At 30.3% G+C, this 18,540-nt stretch overlaps 3 protein-coding genes across 5 annotated transcripts; all 3 read right to left on the bottom strand.

Moving 5' to 3' along the window:
• Positions 1 to 2,823: 2,823 nt before the first annotated feature.
• LOC113872513 (transcription factor UNE12-like) lies at positions 2,824 to 8,592 on the bottom strand. 2 transcript variants are annotated; one of them, XM_027510122.1, is made up of 7 exons: positions 7,790 to 8,592; positions 7,520 to 7,657; positions 5,627 to 5,752; positions 4,794 to 4,859; positions 4,348 to 4,413; positions 3,901 to 3,978; positions 3,040 to 3,711 (listed from the first exon to the last, which is right to left on the bottom strand). In XM_027510122.1, the coding sequence occupies exons 1-7, from the start codon at positions 8,090 to 8,092 to the stop codon at positions 3,478 to 3,480; spliced, it is 1,011 nt and encodes a 336-aa protein (XP_027365923.1). In that variant the 5' UTR covers positions 8,093 to 8,592; the 3' UTR covers positions 3,040 to 3,477. The 2 variants fall into 2 exon arrangements, with proteins under 2 accessions (XP_027365924.1, XP_027365923.1); XM_027510123.1 differs by lacking the exon at positions 4,348 to 4,413 and having other exon boundaries at positions 2,824 to 3,711; positions 7,790 to 8,505.
• Positions 8,593 to 10,826: 2,234 nt separating this feature from the next.
• Positions 10,827 to 11,607, bottom strand: LOC113873213 (sec-independent protein translocase protein TATA, chloroplastic-like). Its single transcript, XM_027511251.1, has 2 exons — positions 11,238 to 11,607; positions 10,827 to 10,962 (listed from the first exon to the last, which is right to left on the bottom strand). Exons 1-2 carry the CDS (start codon positions 11,547 to 11,549, stop codon positions 10,840 to 10,842), a joined length of 435 nt encoding a protein of 144 aa, XP_027367052.1. The 5' UTR covers positions 11,550 to 11,607; the 3' UTR covers positions 10,827 to 10,839.
• An 868-nt stretch (positions 11,608 to 12,475) lies between these two features.
• Positions 12,476 to 16,971, bottom strand: LOC113872297 (light-inducible protein CPRF2-like). Of its 2 annotated transcripts, none has more exons than XM_027509743.1 (6): positions 16,506 to 16,971; positions 15,721 to 15,820; positions 15,206 to 15,425; positions 14,616 to 14,691; positions 14,370 to 14,495; positions 12,476 to 14,145 (listed from the first exon to the last, which is right to left on the bottom strand). In XM_027509743.1, the coding sequence occupies exons 1-6, from the start codon at positions 16,848 to 16,850 to the stop codon at positions 13,762 to 13,764; spliced, it is 1,251 nt and encodes a 416-aa protein (XP_027365544.1). In that variant the 5' UTR covers positions 16,851 to 16,971; the 3' UTR covers positions 12,476 to 13,761. The 2 variants fall into 2 exon arrangements, with proteins under 2 accessions (XP_027365544.1, XP_027365545.1); XM_027509744.1 differs by having other exon boundaries at positions 13,566 to 14,145; positions 15,721 to 15,817; positions 16,506 to 16,942.
• Between the last annotated feature and the right edge of the window lie 1,569 nt (positions 16,972 to 18,540).

Genomic DNA, 18,540 nt, shown 5'->3' with positions numbered 1-18,540 from the left:
TGCTGACCTGGAGTGTAATAGAGCTCAAAAAATTCATAGGCCTAGACCTTAATCATGCACGTGAAATTCATGGGCCCAATAATTATGATCAGCATATGGGTCACCAAGGTACTCTTTCTCTTTTTAATCACTGCTTCATGGGCATTTGAATTTCTAATTTATTTATCATTTGTGCTGCTTCAGAATTACATCTTCTAGTTACCCTGTACTTATGCAGTTATTTCAATGAACAAAGTCTCATGATGAGGTATGCTTTGAGATTGATAAGGGAAAATTTTGATAAAAGTAATAAATTATGATTATTACTCTTCACGCAATGATAGATGTCAGCCATTTGTAAAATTAAATCATATAGCTTGGGAAAGAGTAGTAAGTAATTTTTTGTATAGGTTTTGTTGTTTACTCCTGTTTAACAATTAATGCCTGTTGTATTTATTTTTTGGCCTTAGTGAAGAAACTGATTAGTAAGATAAGGCTTTTGTTGTTGTTGTGTTATAGAAACTGATTGATGCATCACTGCAGCAGCAAAAGAAACTGCAAAATATGTCTTTCGTGTTCCCTTCCAAATGGCTGATAGAGTGACAATGTGAAATTTGGCACTATATACCAGCTTTTGTCAAATTTTGTGTTTCTGCTCTAATGATATTAGAAAATATTACTTAAAGTAACTTGTTAATAATAGAATGAATTGGTTTGGGGAACAACATGGTTGTTCAAGGTTACTAAGCTTCCTTATTACTTAGATTACATTAATAAAACTTACATATTGTATAAAAATAAAATCGGTTCTGATTAAAACTGGATTTAAAACTAATTTTAAACTAATTTTAAATTTTAAAACTGGTTTTCAAAAGAATAAAATAAATAAATTTAAAATTTAATTCATATAATTGGATTTGAAATAGATTTAGATTGATTTTGTACAAATTCAATCCATGCACACCCTTATACCTAGAGAAGAATACTTAAAGAATTCTATCGAGAAACTCAGAAAAAAGGAGTCCTATCTAAAAAATTACAAAGCCTAAAGAAACTAATACTTAAAGAATTCTGCAGAATGGTTATCTTTGTGATACATATAATTACAATAAATAAAATACAATTCCTACAACTTTAATTAAATAATATCAACTAAAAAGGAAAATAATCATTTAGAATAATTTGGATAATTTCCTTAGTATCAATTTCTAAAATTACATTTAAATAACCAGCAAATTTAATGAGCTGCAAACCAAAAGACACAACCCATAGCTCCACATCCAGTAGTGAACAGATCCTTATTTTACACATAAAACTTAATAGAAAACTATTAACATTGAGTTTTACAGTGTTTATGAAAGCAGAAGATCATTCTACAGCAACAAATTCTTGCACACCTGAGGACAGATTTAAGAAGCATATAGTATACTTGAGAAACCAAAACAAAGGGGTACATATTTTTTATTAAATATGAATGAATTTCTTTCGAACTAGATTTTTTAGGCTAAAATGTTAAAAAGTAGTTTCCAGTTCTCACAATTATTAGTTTTATTTTGAAGTAGATTTTTTTAAAAAAAAAAAAAAGTGGCTTTCTCTTATATTTTAATTTTTAAAAAAATTCTTTAAAAATTCTTTTTAAATAAATAAAGGTTCATATATGAAATTTATGCATTAGTTACCGACACTTCACAATTTTTATCATACTTTTTTTTTATCACACAAGATATACAATTATTTTTTAAAATTTTATCCAACTTATTTTTTATAATTTTATATTAGTTTAATTTTTTTTACATATTATATAACATTTAAAACATATAATATTGTAAATTTGACGTCGGTTCAATCTCATTTGAATTAGTAAAATGTAAATCAATACTTTCGTGAGTTTAATGATTAGTCTAGTTTTAGAATCGTTGCCGAATTTGATGTCTAATTTCCTTGATTTTGAACCATCAAATTGTCCATCTCATCCCAATCAATTAAATTTAGAAATCCTCGCGCCTTATCAAATAAAATTCTCCTGTGGCTTAACAACATTAAAATCCTTTGTCTCACCTTTGCATCAGTAGTGTCACAAACAATCAAACATAGGTTTTAATAAAGACCATCTTCTTTGAATATGTTTTTTTTTTAATGTATAAAGGACTTTGTTAAGTGAGACAAAATTTATTTAAATATTTTTTGTCTCAAATAAATTAATCAGCAATCATAAACTTGATATAAATATTCTCGATGCATAAAAATATTTGAGATATACAAAAAATAGAGAGAAAATATAATTGTAGATTCATTTTTTTGAGACATATAAAATATTTAAATAAACTTTGTCTCACTTAATGAATTGATTTATACATATAATTAATTTTTTAGATATAAAAAATATTGTTAAATAAACAAAGGGAACAAATTGTACTTTATGTCCAAATTAACTCGAAAATTTATATAAATTTTAATTCTATTATTTAAACATCTAAAAATTGATATCGTATATATTTATCTATGTATACATACATATATATATATATATATATATATATATATATATAATCTTCAAAAATCTTGTGTAATATTTTTTTAGTATTTGGTATTTTTTATTTTTTTTTATTTTTTAAAATTCATAACTATTTTTTTGTTCTATTAATATATATTTGTTAAATTTTACTTTTTTGTAATATTTTAAAATTATCATATTTTAGTATATATAATTTCTAAATTTAATGTATAAAAAAATATTCCCCAAATCTACCTAAGACATTTCCGTATAAAACGCAAAGAACGATTTTGTGGGCATGACAGAAGAATACATTGATATTATTAAATAGGGATTCTATTGTATTATTGAGCACAAACTTTAATAATTTGCTTTTATTTTGTTCAGTAAATTAACAAACTGTCATTTTCGACTTTCTGAATAAGCAGTCGGTTCAGTAATCTCTCACCTAATTTTATGGTGGAATTCACTTGTTTTAGAAGCAAACAAAACTCAACCTGTATGACTATTTGAAATTACCTTTAGCTTTTCCAATTGTCAGATGCTTCCAAACAGCTTTACATGGTAACAAGCCATATTTTATTTCAACTTGTATTAAAATTTTCTCCACATACATCATGCATACCCATCCTTTCCTTTTAAATGGTCCCACTTTCCACTGCCTAAAAATCAAAACCGAAGAAAAGGAGCTTCCACTACAAATATTTTGGTCATCCACCAACCCCACCACAGATATTTGGAAGAAAAACATCAATAAGGCCATTGAAAATATTTTATCTTCAGCATGAAAAGGACATGCTGGGCTCCTCCGGTTTTACTTATTAGGAATCACAATTACTCCTCCTTTGACAAAAACTTGAAATGAATTAACAGCTGCACCGACTATATCCTTTTCCATCCAATCACAAAATTGTACAAGAAAGTAGAATACCCTTGTGTCATAAAGGAGGAATAATAGGAGCAAATTGAGCTAAACAAAATTATGTAATGTCTATCATGATATTCTATGAGTGGCTGTTTGATTCTGGCTTGATAATTGTTGATGCTTCTGATTGAGGCATACGAAAAATGGCTGAGGCTAGAGATATGGGCATGATACAAAGTGCCTTGGACTGAAGAAATTGCATAGCTGCTCCCACATCTTCTTCCATAAGCTTAGCCACTTGTTGTTCTGTGCCATCATTGGACCACTTGTCCCAAGCATGCGGCTGATTGGCTCCACCTTCTATGTCCTCCCCCTGCTCCCACAATCAATAAATCCAATGTAAGAATCTAAATACAAAAAGGTCTATAAAGTTATGCGAATACACACATGTACAATATGTAAGGCAAAGTAGACATAAGAAAAAAAACAAAGAATATGTAATGGAATAAATTAATAATAATAAAGTAGTATTTCTAAGCATCATGTTTCCAGTATTGATCACCTCCACTGCAGAAAGGGGAACATCAGCCACAAGCTGAGCAACTGCACCAGCTCCTCCCAATCTACTCATGCTCAGGACCTGTTTGAAAATATATGAAACCGTGTAAAGGACAAAGGATTCTATTTATTATTACTTGAGATAATTGTTAAAAAGAAATTAAGCGGGTTAAAAATATGTAGCGGATATTTGATATTCAATTGAAACCTCATTGCAATAGGAAGCTACCCACGACACAAAGTCAATCCAGGAATGTGTCTATCATGTACTCTAAAGTCTAAATGGATATTCCACAATCCACAGTACTAAGATTTGGGAGGCTTAATAATTTGAAACTTGTTTCTGATCAAAATAGCGTATTCGGCAAAAGCTCGTGCCCGAGACTTATTTCGAAAGACAATCGTAAAAGTTCAACATAACTTTTCTACAGGAAAAAATTTTAATGCATACCTTAACCTGGAGCCTTAGAAATTTCACATAATCCACAATTTCATCAAGCATCGCTGCTCTGTCCGTCTACAGCCACAATTTCATAACATTAAGCATGAATGGACTCCCATTTTAACAGTAGATATCTACAAAACCTTTTATTATACTGTTTTTTTGTAATCCACTGTTTTTAATACTTTATATAAAGTACTGATACATGGCTTTTAAGGTTTAAGTTATAAAGATAAATAAACATCCATGTGTACGCTATAAGAAAGTTTTAATTTAATGGTTATTTATATAATGAAGTATCCGTTTTTAATTAACAAAAAGATGCATGAAGCATGAAGAAATGATAATTTCTTAGTTAATAGAAAATGTAAATTGTACGTTTACGGAAAATATAAGCAAACAAATTCATCAGGCAAAAGTGTCAAAATTGTAACTGCATTGCGAAAACCGCCAACCTTATTGATGCTGGGAACTAATTCCTGCAATGCCTTCATTCTTTCAGCGATTCTTTCACGACGCAACTACATGCAACACAAATAAATGGGAAACGATATATCAATTGTCATAGATGGACAAGAAAAAGAATCTAGAATTACTAACAATACCGTCCAGTCTTTTGTGAAATGGTTAGAAACCCTGTTGGCTATTACGTCACTCATGTAGTTAAAGGATAAAAAGGTTACAGAAGCTTCCATTCAGTAGTTTAATGGACTGTCATTCCTTAATGATGATTATGCGACCAGTTCTTGGTTGGTCTATATATATATTTGTTAACCAATATTTTAAGAAAAATACTTAAAAATCAAGAGTTAGTTGTTTTGTAATATATAAATATTTGTTTCATCCATTAAATAATACTTTTTGATGAAAAAAATCATTATTAATTTTTTAATATCTTTTAACAATATAAACATTTGTTAGTTCAGTGTTTAATATTAATTTTAAACATTTTAATAGTTTAATATTTATCATATTTTTAATAAAAAAAAATCCATTTTAGCTGAATTTAAGATTTCTATATATCTATAACAATGTACAAAACAGTTAAGTGGGCGTGCTATAAAAGTGATTTGAAGATTCAAAACAATGAAGGGATTGATTCAGTTGTAGGCAAAGCTTGAATTTCCCTTGGCCATTAATAAGCTTTGTAATAGTTAATCATACACTGCCTGAAGGTGATGAACTAGAAAAATCATGCAACAAATTGCGTACTTTTGACCAGCGAGAGATAAAGGTTACTCTACAAAGTGCAAGAGTTTGAGGAGTAATTAAAAAGTGTGTGGCTTACCCGCTCAGCAATACTGTGGGGATCTGTGGCCTGCCCTCTTCTTGCTCTCACACGAGGGCGAATTCCAGGTGCTTGTGGCGTAGCAGCCATTGACACTGGAGCTGCAGGTGCCTGCCCCTGAAAGTGCTGCAATGGGAACATTTAGTAAGTAACATCACATATTCAAAGCTAATCAAATTAGCAATTTTTTTTTTGAAAAAAATGTGCAAACATTAACCTTGGGGGCTTGATAGTTATTAAGTAAATAATTGTTATTTCAGTGATGTCCATTGTCCATGCATCTAAATTAATTCTAGAATCGTAAACAATTCAAACGCAATGCAAGTAAAACAGGTTGAGCAATCAAGCGGTGTAGTAGGCATGCACATGGACATGGACATGGACATGGACATAAATACAAATACACAAAACGAATATTTGAAGCGTGCAAATCTACGACCACAAGAATACGACATATGAGGCATCATGGCAGTGTCGGTGTTTCATGTATGACGTGTGTGGACTTGATTAGAAAAAGTAGTGGAATATTATTTGTTTTTTAAAATGTTGAGTTTAGGTTAGGGAATAGGGACCCGCTGTGGAGGTGAAGATGGGAGGCATTGTCTCATCGTCAATGTGCACATTTGCTACACTAGCAAAATGTCAAGATGCCAAGCCCTAAGAAATACTAATATATATATAAAAATGCGGGTCCCTAATGGTACGGGACCGTTGGAATTGAATCCAAGTCAGCAGTTGCAGTGTTGCCTATTGGCCCTAGGACAGGATTAGTCTATGAAATATAAGAAGAGGAGTTTAGTTTAAGTAATACTATATTTTTATTATTTGGCGAATTATATGAGACCTTTTAAATACATTAACTATTTAAATTACACCTTAATTAATTAATCGAAAATGTTAATAAGTAAAAACAAAATGACAAATAATTTACATATGAATCACATTTATTTCAGACCCAGTACATGTAAAATGGGTAAAAGAAAGAAATAAAAAACAACAAAATAAGAGATACAAATTTAAAAGAAAAATAGAGCTTCAAATATAAACTAGCGATGTTTGATAAAATTCACCTATAGTTTACCAATACCAAGAAAAAATATTAAAAAAAAAGTATTCATATATTTCTTTTGAAAAGTGATCTACCAATGAAAACTAGCACAGAAAACGCGTAGGAGGAAAGTAGTACTGGAAGTACTCGTCCATCGCTGATTGCAACACTCCAAAACAAAAGATAAAAAAAAGGAAGAGAGTAGGAAAATAAGTGCCACGATATGCTCCTAAAATTCCAAAACACATCCAACAAACTTCGTACTGAAAATATAAATAACATATAAAAACTAAGTATAAAACAAAATCCGAAAATTTTTTTAAAATATGAATGGGAAAAAAATAAAGCCAATGATTCTGCGAATGCGAATATTGGCCTTGAAGGAGTGAGATTAACACAACGAGCGCATCCGCAGCTAGAAAGGTCAAATTGTAAAGTAAGCCTCCAAACCCAATACTGAGATTTCGCTTCAGAAAAGCAGGGAAAAGCATATGTATTTGTATAATGATTGAATAAAATATTAGGAGTAAATTATATTTAATTATTTATAATAATAAAGGAACGAATGGCCATGGATGAAGCACTTACTAAACATCGAGAGGCATCTCATCTTTATGCATTGTAAAGTGATCCAACTTTAAGGTTAATATATTACAATAATCTGTCCTTATATAGGTTTGAGGTAATTATTGGATGAGGGAGGGAAGTGGGCAATTGCAAATAGATTTAATTATGATTATGATATAATTAGATGGAAGAGTGAAAAGCAAGGGACAATATGGTCATTCATTAAAGATAAAGATAAAAAATGATTAAGAATAAAGTAATAATAATAGTTATTATACCTGTTGGTTGTGATGGTGGAGGTGGAGTTGTGGCTGAGGAGGCGATGGAAGCGTGGGGCGCACTGAGTGAACGTGAGTGGGATTATGCAATTGTCCAAACGCTGGAAACAAACCCCTCATATGCATCGAATCCCTATCCTGCGCCACACACAGCATCAAAAATTAAAATAAATGTCCTCTTTAATGTGCATGAGCCCCATGTCCACATGTCATATGCATGTATGGTAGCATCGCTAACGAATATATATATATAAGAGAAGGAAAAGATACGGTGATATGTGCAGTAGAGGAAGACGAGGAGGAGGTGCTATTGTTATTATGGAGACGGAGGTTATTGGTAACGGTGGCGTCAACATTAACGACGTCGTGGAGGAAGTTTCTGGAATCTTGGTGTCTTAGAAAAGCAGCTTGCTCCAAATTCAACCCCAGAGGCATTAACGACGTTGTGGATCCCAACTGTAACACTCCCACGTCATTCACCACCGTTCTTCCATAACCTACTTGAGCGTCAGGCACTGCTAAGATCTGCTCGAAGAAATCGTCGCCCAACCCTTCCGATGTGTTACCTGCCATGTAAAAAGCTTGCAACTTTGCTTGCTATAATAACAACGAGGAAGTTTCGTAAAGTAATTGAAGAATCCTTGTTTTTATTGCCACATTTGCTTTGAAGCTGAAAACTCGATGACAAGATTGAGAAGCACGGAGAGCGGAAATCAAGGAGGCTTGTTGTGTTGTTTTGTTGCAGTATGTGAAAACGGTTGGTTGATTCGGAACCCGATGACCCGAGAATGGAATTTGGGGTTCCGTTTCCCGAGAATGTTTTGTTTTGTGGAATTTTGAGAAAAGGGAAATAAAGAGAGAGAGAGAGAGAGAGTGGTGGGATTGGATTTGGATTTGAATGGGTGTTTTTACTAGTATTTGGCAGTTTAAGCTTTCCAGCTTTTGGTCCTTTGAGAGAGTGTGGAGAAGAGAAGAGAATGGTGAGTGCGGTGTGCTTTTTAAGACTGAAACAAATATAGGAGAGAGACGAGACGACTGAAAACACAAAAAGGTTGCAAGATTGACAAAACAACAAAAGATAGAAAGATGGGCAAATGTTAATCGCCATTGACTCTTTCTTACGTGCACGCACGCGCTCCCTCTTCCTTTTCTTTAATTCATTTTTCAATATTTATTCAACAACACAAGTTAAATTTTTTTAATTATTTATTATTTTAAATTTATTTAAACTATATAATTTTTATTTATGATAATTTAAAGTATTTAATAGAATTTATTCAATAATTTTTATCATCTGTTTTAATCACACAATAAAAAATTATTCTTTAATATAATTTTTTAAACAAATATTTGTATAAAATTTTTCAATTTATCACAAAATAATATACGTTAAAAGAATATGAAATATACGTATAAGAAATTTTTTATTAAATATTTTTTATGATGTAAAATAATAAATGTTTTTATTTAAATCTTTTTAATATATTCCTTTTTTTTTTTGCTACTTCTTTTTAATATATTCTTAAACGCACATTAAAAATTATATTTATATTATAAATTTATTTTATATTTTATATATTTTTAGTTACAAGTTCCATATTTTTTTTCATATTATACACGTATGAATATGAAAATGTTATTTTTTTTATCATAGATAAATTTAAGGAGAATCAAGTTCGCACAAATTAAGATAATTTTATTTAGGTCTTGGCAATAAATATTTTTAAAATATTAATTAATAAATAAATAATGAAAAATAATTAAAAATTATGTTAAAAATATATTAAGATATATATAATATTTTAAAACAATTAACTAGTATTTTAAAGATATTAGTCACTATTTTTTCTATGTTTAGATATCTTTAGAATTAGCGTTTGATGACTGAAATTCTAATCATCAACAAAATTATAGAAAAAAATGAATATTTATTTTACAATTTATAAAAGAAACATAATTGTTTTTATGTAATTTATGACAAATATCAATGATTCATAACTATGTTCAAACTTATTATATGGAATTTAACCTTGGGGTAGAAATTATGATATAAAAAGAAAGTGGTGTACAACGCATCACGCTTTTATAAGAAACTAGGTCCAATTGTCATTTTCTTTAACCTATATGCCATTTAAGCGTAGGTTATTAATGAATCTTAAAGTTGCGAGTAATTGCACTCACGTTATGCGAAACTAGTGTATTATTATACCCCTCTATTGTGTATATTTCAATTCCTTTGCCAAATAAAATACTTATAGACAAGGGTAAGGTACTTACGTATTGATGGCGAAAATTTGATTTTATTACAATTTAGTTTTATACAATAATTAATGTATATTTTAATTTCTAATAAATTTAAGTTTCTTTTTTAATTGTTATAACTGAATTCTTATCATTATTTATTTGACTTAAATTTATTTAAATATTATTTTTAATAAAAAAAATTTATAAATTAACTCAAGTAATTCATTTTAAATATTCCTTTGATTAAAAGTTATCAGATAAAATATTGAATTTTACTATAATTAAAATATAAAAAATTTTCGTTGCTGAATTTTAATCTCACATATTATTAGTTTTTTAAAATTCTATCAAAGAACGTGTATATAATTCAACATTGTCATCAAAATCCGAGATATAGATATTTTTCTGATCATAAATGACTTAGTATAATACTACAAAATATGTTCAACACCCATACTATAGTAAAATCAAAGGTATAGACAAGAATATGACAGTCATTAGATAGTTGAAACGTGATTCCCATAGATATCCCTTTCTCCCAACTAAAAATCATGTTATGATTCAATGCAATTGGTAGGCAGATAGAAATTTTCCTACTCAGCATAAATGATTAGCAGTATTGAATCAAGTTTTAGATTATTTTCAGTTTGACTTTGACAACTCCTTTGTTTTTCAATTAGTGGAAAAGAGACCCAGACTCAAATAGACGAACCATTTGGATTTCAGTCTTTAGAAGTAGTCATTGCAATCTTACGAGAGAATTTTTTTTTTGTCTTCCTTCTTTTGTGTGAATATCTAGTTAAGTGCTCAGAAGACGTATCATGAAACATTTTTTCCTCTGTAATCCTCTTTCTGGTCTGGAATTTAATGTTTTTAAACAAACTTATTTAAAAATCTGAATATATATATATATATATATATATATATATATATATGTATATATGATTACTATTCAATTTTGATAAAAATTTATATATAATATTTTTTTTATTAAAAATTACAAAATTCAATATAATTAAATGCATTAATATTATTAAACGCCATACAATGTTATACAATCTTGTACATCTCATATACTAGCTATCCTTAGTGCTAGAAACCTTAGTATCTTGCTCCTCCTGCTCACTCTCAGCAATTGGAGGGGTCTCTTCTGTGGAATTAGGTTCCTTTTTAAGCTCAGACTCAAACTCCTTTGCTGCCTACGACATTTCAAAATCTATTAATAACAACTAATTAAGCATGATGACAGAATTCAACTGCTATGGACGATAATATGATAATATGCCAATGCTAATTTCCAAAGAATTGTGACCATTTTCGTTTCTTTATGTTGTTAATTATATTTACGTTTACCTTCGAGTTTAAACTAGGCACCTAAATAAACACAAAATAAAGTTTCACATGACACAGGCACAAATTCGCAATCCAGTCTCACGTATAAAGATGTTACAAGTGAAAATAGTTAGTAGCGAACCTGTTGGAAGCTGTTAATGGTTTTGCCGATGGAGCGACCCACTTGGGGCAAATTCTTGGGTCCAAAAACGAGGGCAGCTACTCCGGCAATGACTACGAGCTCGGGTAAGCCCAATCCGAACAAGGCGTTGCAAGTGAGACCCTTGGTTCTTCTTGTTCTGATTCTAGATTTATTCAGGAGAAGTGAGTGAGCGTTGTTGTTGGGAGCCAAGAAGGACAAGGTAGAAGAAGAGGAGGAAGAAAAAGGGAGCGTCGGGATCATTGAAGAAGAAGAAAGGGAAAGAGTGACGTTCATGTTCATGTTCATGTTCATGTGATTCTATTTTCTGGGTTCTGCTAAGAGATTAGATAACATTACCGTAACCGCCAACAAGGTTTGCGGATGGGGTGGGACTCTGTCAAGAGTTTTGAATAGTTATTTACGATTACGTATCCATCATATTATTAACTCCCATTTTTCTTATTTTCGTTTTTTGTCAAATGCTTTTCTCTTGCTGATTTCTTTTTCCTGGATTGGGAATATTGGGCAAATTAATTACGCATATAATTATGAATGTTTGAGAATAGTGCATAATTAATAATTTTATATTCCTATAAATGAAATGATTAATATATTTTTTTAAATTTTGAAATGTTAAATGTTCTTATTTTTATTTAATATTTTCTGTAATTTTTTAGACTAAATATTAATATATAATTTTTATATTTAAAATAATTAAAAGAATGTTATAGAGGCTATTAAATTACTATTAAGTAAACTGATAATAGTTCACATGTTGTTCTTACAATGAATTTTACAATAATTCTTACACGCTAACTTTTTCTCTCTCTCTCTTCACCTTATCATCCATTTTTTTTTACACTTCTCTCTTTTTTCTTTTTATCTCTCTTCTTTTTGTGCAGAAGTTATTGTATAAATTTATTATAAGAATAATACCTCATAATTGACTATGATAGGAGTGGAATGTGAGTGGAGTGAAGAATATGTGAATGTAGTTGAGAAATATGGTTAAAAAACATTCCTATCCTTTCTTACCCTTTTTTTTATGAAAATGTTTTGTTGATTAAAAAGTTGTTCTTAAAAACATTATTTATATTTTTTAGATTTTTAAATTTTCAAAACCAAAAGCATAAATTCTAGATTATGTTTAGTGACCATCTTAATTATCTTGACAGAAGCCACAATAATCATTACTCATGGACTACTTAAAAGTTATCCTACTATTTTTTTTTTTTTGTATATATGCATGTATTCATATTTAGTATTTGAACTTCATTTGAATATAAAATCTTCAGTTGTTAGTAATGAAGCTAATATTGATATGAGCACAATCTATTACATAGGTGTGATTTAAAGATGATGCATTGAATTCTAAATAATAAAAATTAGTCTTGATGATGCTACAGTTTATACTAATTTCAACATAATAGTTTTGATGATGTTACAGTTTACACAGGTTAGGATAACAATAAAAGTTAACAATAAAAGTTTCAGTATAATTTTTCTATCAGCTAATGAGTGAAAGAATAGACCGAATAAAGATGGTCTATGAGTTGATTTGGTTGAGAGGCATTATGAAAATGTAAGGCAAGACAGTGACTATGTAAAACAATAATATGGACTACTTGAAATTTATCTTACTATTTTCTTTTGTATATATGCATGTATTCATGTCTAGTATTTAAACTTCATTTGAATATAAAATCTTGAGTTGTTAATAATAAAGTTGATATTGATATGAACACAATCTATTATATAAGTGTGACTTGAAGATGATGAATTAAATTCTAAACAGTAAAAGTTAATCTTGATGATGCTATAGTTTACACGTGTTAAGATAACAATAAATGTTTTAATATAATTTTTTTATCAGCTAATGAATGGAAGAACAGCTCGAATGAAGGTGGTCAATGAGTTGATTTGATTGAGAGGCATGTAAGGCAGGACAGTGACTATGTAAAGCAAAAATATTGTGAAGTTTATGGTAGGGGTTACCATCATATGGCTCAATGGTGACGGGGCCTTGACATTCCTCGTTACAAAAGTAACAGTTTTAACTCGCCATGAGTAACTCATGGTGATAAATCCTTCCGTCCACCTTAGACGCGATCACTAGGTTCAACTCGCTCCAAGGAAGTTGCATAACCTTCGTGTTCTAGCAACCAAACAATAGTAGATTTTATAAGCGGTAATGAGCAAAATCTGTGAATTTTTCGGCTGTTTCAACAACAACAAAAATCAAAAGCAAGCTTCACGTAAAACCAAATCCAACAACGCCCCGGAATTTACTGAGAAAAAATCGTGGGGATTTAGTTAAGAAATTGTTAAACTAAAAGGGGGTAAATTTTATTTTATCTTCTTTTTTAAGGAAAAAGATATTTTGGTGCACTGTTTTAATCTAGCGTCATGTGTTCCATCAAATTGATTTACAATGTATTCAAGAAAAATAGACCTTTCCTTACAACAGAAATAAGGGTTTTAGAATAATTTCTTGATGAAGCATCCATGAGATTTGGCTACTTCATTACTGCTCCCCATTAGATGGAGGTCCACACGAATCCACACCACCACGAATCCGCTTCTGAAGATGTTCCAAGCTAGCCACCCGCTGCAGGGAAGCTGTTTGACCGATATTGTTCCCAGCTACCGCTGCTGCGGCATTCTGCTGCACATTTTCAATTGAAGAAATGTCCCCCACTCTCAGATCATGACTGGGAATAGGATTGTTAGATGTTGGTTGATAGAAGTGATGACTGGGATCATCTTGCACAGGAACAGCTGCATCAGCTGAGGTGTCTGAAGGGCTTCCATCAAATGATGGCATACCCATTGTTGATATATCAGACATGGCATGAAACATAGGGTTCAACCCAGTAATTCTTTTGACAGTCTCTTCAGCCATCTTCACCTAAAAATGAGAATAACATGGAAGGAAATGACAAATATGTCGGATCTTAGTCAATACAGATGAACTAATATTACTTTCCCTTTTTAATTTAGTTTCTCTCCACTTGAAAAATATGACCCTGATTTGGGTATATCATTCATCAGCTTGTCAGCCAAACCTAGGGAACTCCGTAGAAAGAGCTGGTTTTTCATTAAGCCACGTAAAAGCATAAAGTAGGACTTTACCTTTGCTCTTAATGTTTCAACATCAGCTTTTAAAACTCTGTTGTCGACAGCAGAGTCATTGTATTTCTGGCTTACATCAGTAAGGCGCTTTAACAAGGAAGAATTTTCACCTCTTAGTTGAGAAACCTAAGATGGAAATACAATGTCAGAAATATCAATATATCTATGGGTGAACTAACCGACTAACACAAAAGAAGGGGGCAGAAACAAGTCAGATCTACAAAATTAAAATAAAAAGATACACACCTGTGTTTCCAGCTCAGTTAAATGAGCTTGCTTTCGTCTTCTTGAGCGTCTTGCTGACTCCCTATTGGAAAGCATCCTGAGAGATAAAAAGGTATTAGACATTGAATTAACCGAAGCAGAATTTGTCCCCGAGTTGAGCAGATGAGGGCTTACATTTAAAAATAACAGAGGGTAAAATAGAATCCTATCTATGAAAAAAAAAAAGCAGATCAACTTAATGTATAAAGTAGGCAATTCAATAGTTAACCTCAAAAGGCTTCTGATATATTCACATCTAAGTTAAAAAAAAGTTCTAGCAGAGGCTCAAAGTGAATCTAGATGCAACCTCATCATCAGATTGTGCACAATTTGCGAAGAAAACTGAGTAAGTAGCATTACTTTCACTTCAGAGATCTAATGTGACACTAGGTGCAATTTTTCTGACAGGCTCATCACTAAGTTCATTTACTACGAAGCAGCAAATCCTTCTTAATAAAACAAACTTCCAAATCTCTGAAGGCAATTACATGATATTACATTGAACTCCCGAGTTTAAAGGAAGCACCAGCATTTCCTATAACAAAGTCAATAAATTTTGAGACAATTGTTACCTCCTTACTCGTTTTGCATCAGCAGGGTCCAAGTTGTCATTCATAGATGTCTCTCCCTCAGCATCCTCATCATCTGACTGCTCTCTCGATGATCCACTAGTTGATGGCCTGATTGCAACAGCAGGTTTCTTTTGCAAGGTAGGTAAGGAAGGAATCCCAACTGGTACTTTGGTATCTTTATCTTGTAACTTGGATGGATCATTTCCAGAAGGAACAGATGCTACATAGACAGATGTATTTGACACAATTCAATAGGTGTTATCCATATAGTGAGAGATAAAAATCAACCTGTAAGACGGCTCAAAAATTGATTACACAGATCAGCGAATGAAAGCAATACTTTCTGGCTATAACAAGATTATAGATATATTATGCACTCACCCTACTCCTGCAACTACCGATAGTTACTAATTTATTTTACACTCAGCATTCGACCCGCTCTACTTTCTTACTGAGCCTGTATTGCCATTAAACCTTTTTAATACACATATTCATAAATATTTACCAATTCAAACCTTTAGAAGTAGGCTGAGATCCAACTTGAGAAGCATTAGACGGCTGTGATCCACCCTCAGGAAATGTGGTTGGATCTTGAGATTTAGTCAAAGACCCCTGCTGCAATGAGTAGGAAAAAAAAACATAAGATACTGGCTCAATTTTCAGTGGGAATAGATTATGATAAATATAAATATAAAGCCTCTTATGGAAGCCGCTGAAGACCTTTTATTCGGGTGCTTCATTCTAATTTCTGTATTTCTATTTGTCGAACGAACACATTGTCAAATTTCCACTGAATTTCAGAAGGTTGATACTGGTTAGTGCCCCAGAAAATACTAAAATAGAGTATACAATAGTTACACATCAATCTATTATATATCTTCTTTAAACTTTTACCATTTGGAAGTAAAATACTTCCTACCTAAATCTACAAGATGTGCTATGGCCACCCTTTGCTCCTAACAACACATGCATCCATATACAAGTTATGCTTTTAGTTTAATCGATTTGGGTAGAAAGCATAACAACGAAAAAGGGGGCAGAAAAGGTGCATGCAGCATTTCCACTTTTTTCCCATTAATGGACCAACCAGATAAACATAAAATACACTAAAAAATTCGTTATTCAGCAGAATCAGAAACCCTGTAATGCAAATAAATAAATAAAAATGCAGCAAAAAAATTTGGAGTTTTCTGATGAACCACAGAGCAATAACAGGAAGAAAAGTGAATAGATCCAAAATTCGAAACCAATAGAGTCGTTAATTTATGTTGGAGAACGAAGAAAGAAGAAGGAGAAATACCCTAGTCAGGGCGACGGCGGCGCATGCAAGATTGAGTTGGTTTTTGAGGAAAGCTTGGTATTCCTCAGAGTCAAGGGGAACGGGTGCAGGGGCATTGGGCAAAACGGCGCCGTTTTTGGGAGGGGGTTTAGCTTGATCGTTGATCTCGACGAAAACGACGTCGTCGGCGGCGGAGGAGGAAGAAGGGGGAGAGGGTGCGGAAGCTGAAGCTTCCTGGAGGAAGCGCTGAAAGGCCCACTCAGAAGCGCTGCGACTCATCTTAGAGGAATCATCGGCGCCGGAGACAGGGATCGGCGGCGACCAGAAGTGATCGGAGATTTCGTCGACTGAGAAGACCCTATCCATATCGTACGTTCCCTTTCCTCTGATTCTGTGTGTCTCTGTGTGATGCGATGGGACGCAGCTACAGAAAACGAGAGCACCGGGGCATATTCGTCACAAACATATAATACCCCATTGAACCAACGATCTTTCTTTCAATTTTTTATATAATAAGCTATATGGCCTATGGGTAAAATAATAATAATAATAATAAATACTGCAGTTTTTGTTAAAACTATTTCTGATTTATAATTTTAAATAATTAAAAGTATTTAAAATGATACATTTGACGATTTTCATTATCTGGTACATTTGATTAAAGTTTTAAAACAACATAATATGTATTTTCTAAATTTTTTTGTTAATCTTTCTAATGTTTAATAAAAAATAAATAGATTTGGTAACTTAAAAATATAAAAATTATTTAATGTTTTTCATTTTATAAAAAATAAATGAAAATTATTACAGTATTTAATTTTGTTTATTTTATTTTATATGCATAAGGTTATGAACCATTATGACAAGGCCAATAAGTAATCACATAACTATTTTCACGATAAATAAAAATCAAATGCCAACGAATTCAATAATATGAATATTTTATGTTTTATCGTGACTGATTATAATAAATAAATAGCTTTTTATTGTTTATACTTTAAAATAAAAAAAATAGAAATATACAATAATAATTTAATAAATAGATAATTTCTATAAAATATAAATTTAATATTATTAACACATTTATTATATAATAGTTTGTAATTTTTAATAAAAATTTATTTAATATATTACAGAATTTAATGTGAATATATAGTCATTCAATTATAAATTATTGTATCAATATATACTATTAATTTTATAATAATTAATATAAAATTATATTTATAATATATCATAATTAATTGATAATATAAAGAATTTTATAATAATAATGCTAGAAAGTTAAACTCGTGTAATTGCATACATAATTATAGACAGTAAGATAGGCCTTAAAAAATTAAATAATAATATAAAAATATATAAATTTTTAAATATTCTTAAAATTTCAACCTATATATACAAATGGAGAAAACTGACGATTGCCCTGTGCTATTGCGGTGTGTGGTCAATTTTTAGTACAGTTTTATGAACTGTAAAAAATTGTCGTATCTTACAACGTTTGATAAATTTTTACAGAAAAATTATTAAAAAAAATAAAAAAATATAGAAACAAACTCATTTATTTTTTATTTATCTAAATAGATTCAATCATTGTAGTAAATTTTTGCCATTCAAGAAATCGAATTCTGACTTAGCTTTTTTTTTGTTTTTAAATTTTATTTTATATGTTTATATAATAAAATAAATATTATTATTTAAATTGTTTATATATTTATATTTTATTAAAATACATTTTTATAATATGTTATTTTAATAAATATTTATAAATATTTTGTTAATTATATATAATAAAATAAGTTTTATTATTTGAATTATGTTTATATTTTTATATTATTTAAAAATGAATAAAAATAATATTATTTATTTTACATATTTAAAATAATAAATAATCTTTTTGTTTTTCTTATTATATTATTTAATATAATTTTGATTTTTTAAAAATGATATTAATATTGTATTCTGAAATTATATTTTTAATTATTTAATATTATATTTTAAAAAAAATAAAAATTACAATAATAATTTATTTAATTTTAAATTTATATAAAATAAA

Source organism: Abrus precatorius, unplaced genomic scaffold, assembly GCF_003935025.1.
Source record: "Abrus precatorius isolate BTA unplaced genomic scaffold, Abrus_2018 Scaffold7, whole genome shotgun sequence".
NCBI classification, from domain to species: Eukaryota; Viridiplantae; Streptophyta; class Magnoliopsida; order Fabales; family Fabaceae; genus Abrus; species Abrus precatorius.
Note: the sequence above shows the minus strand (reverse complement) of the source record. Positions and strands in the feature narration are given on the sequence as shown.

Excerpts from the sequence above, each read along its gene's own strand:
- LOC113872513 (XM_027510122.1), bottom strand. The coding sequence starts at position 8,092 with ATGGCAGGTAACACATCGGAAGGGTTGGGCGACGATTTCTTCGAGCAG. Across the intron at positions 4,860-5,626 it reads CCCACAGTATTGCTGAGCGG|TTGCGTCGTGAAAGAATCGC; the intron begins GTAAGCCACACA and ends TGTTGCATGTAG. Across the intron at positions 3,712-3,900 it reads TTCCCCTTTCTGCAGTGGAG|GGGGAGGACATAGAAGGTGG; the intron begins GTGATCAATACT and ends TTGTGGGAGCAG.
- LOC113873213 (XM_027511251.1), bottom strand. The coding sequence starts at position 11,549 with ATGAACATGAACATGAACATGAACGTCACTCTTTCCCTTTCTTCTTCT. Across the intron at positions 10,963-11,237 it reads CCATTAACAGCTTCCAACAG|GCAGCAAAGGAGTTTGAGTC; the intron begins GTTCGCTACTAA and ends GAAATGTCGTAG.
- LOC113872297 (XM_027509743.1), bottom strand. The coding sequence starts at position 16,850 with ATGGATAGGGTCTTCTCAGTCGACGAAATCTCCGATCACTTCTGGTCG. Across the intron at positions 15,426-15,720 it reads ATCTCAGCCTACTTCTAAAG|CATCTGTTCCTTCTGGAAAT; the intron begins GTTTGAATTGGT and ends CTGTCTATGTAG. Across the intron at positions 14,692-15,205 it reads GATGCAAAACGAGTAAGGAG|GATGCTTTCCAATAGGGAGT; the intron begins GTAACAATTGTC and ends TTTATCTCTCAG.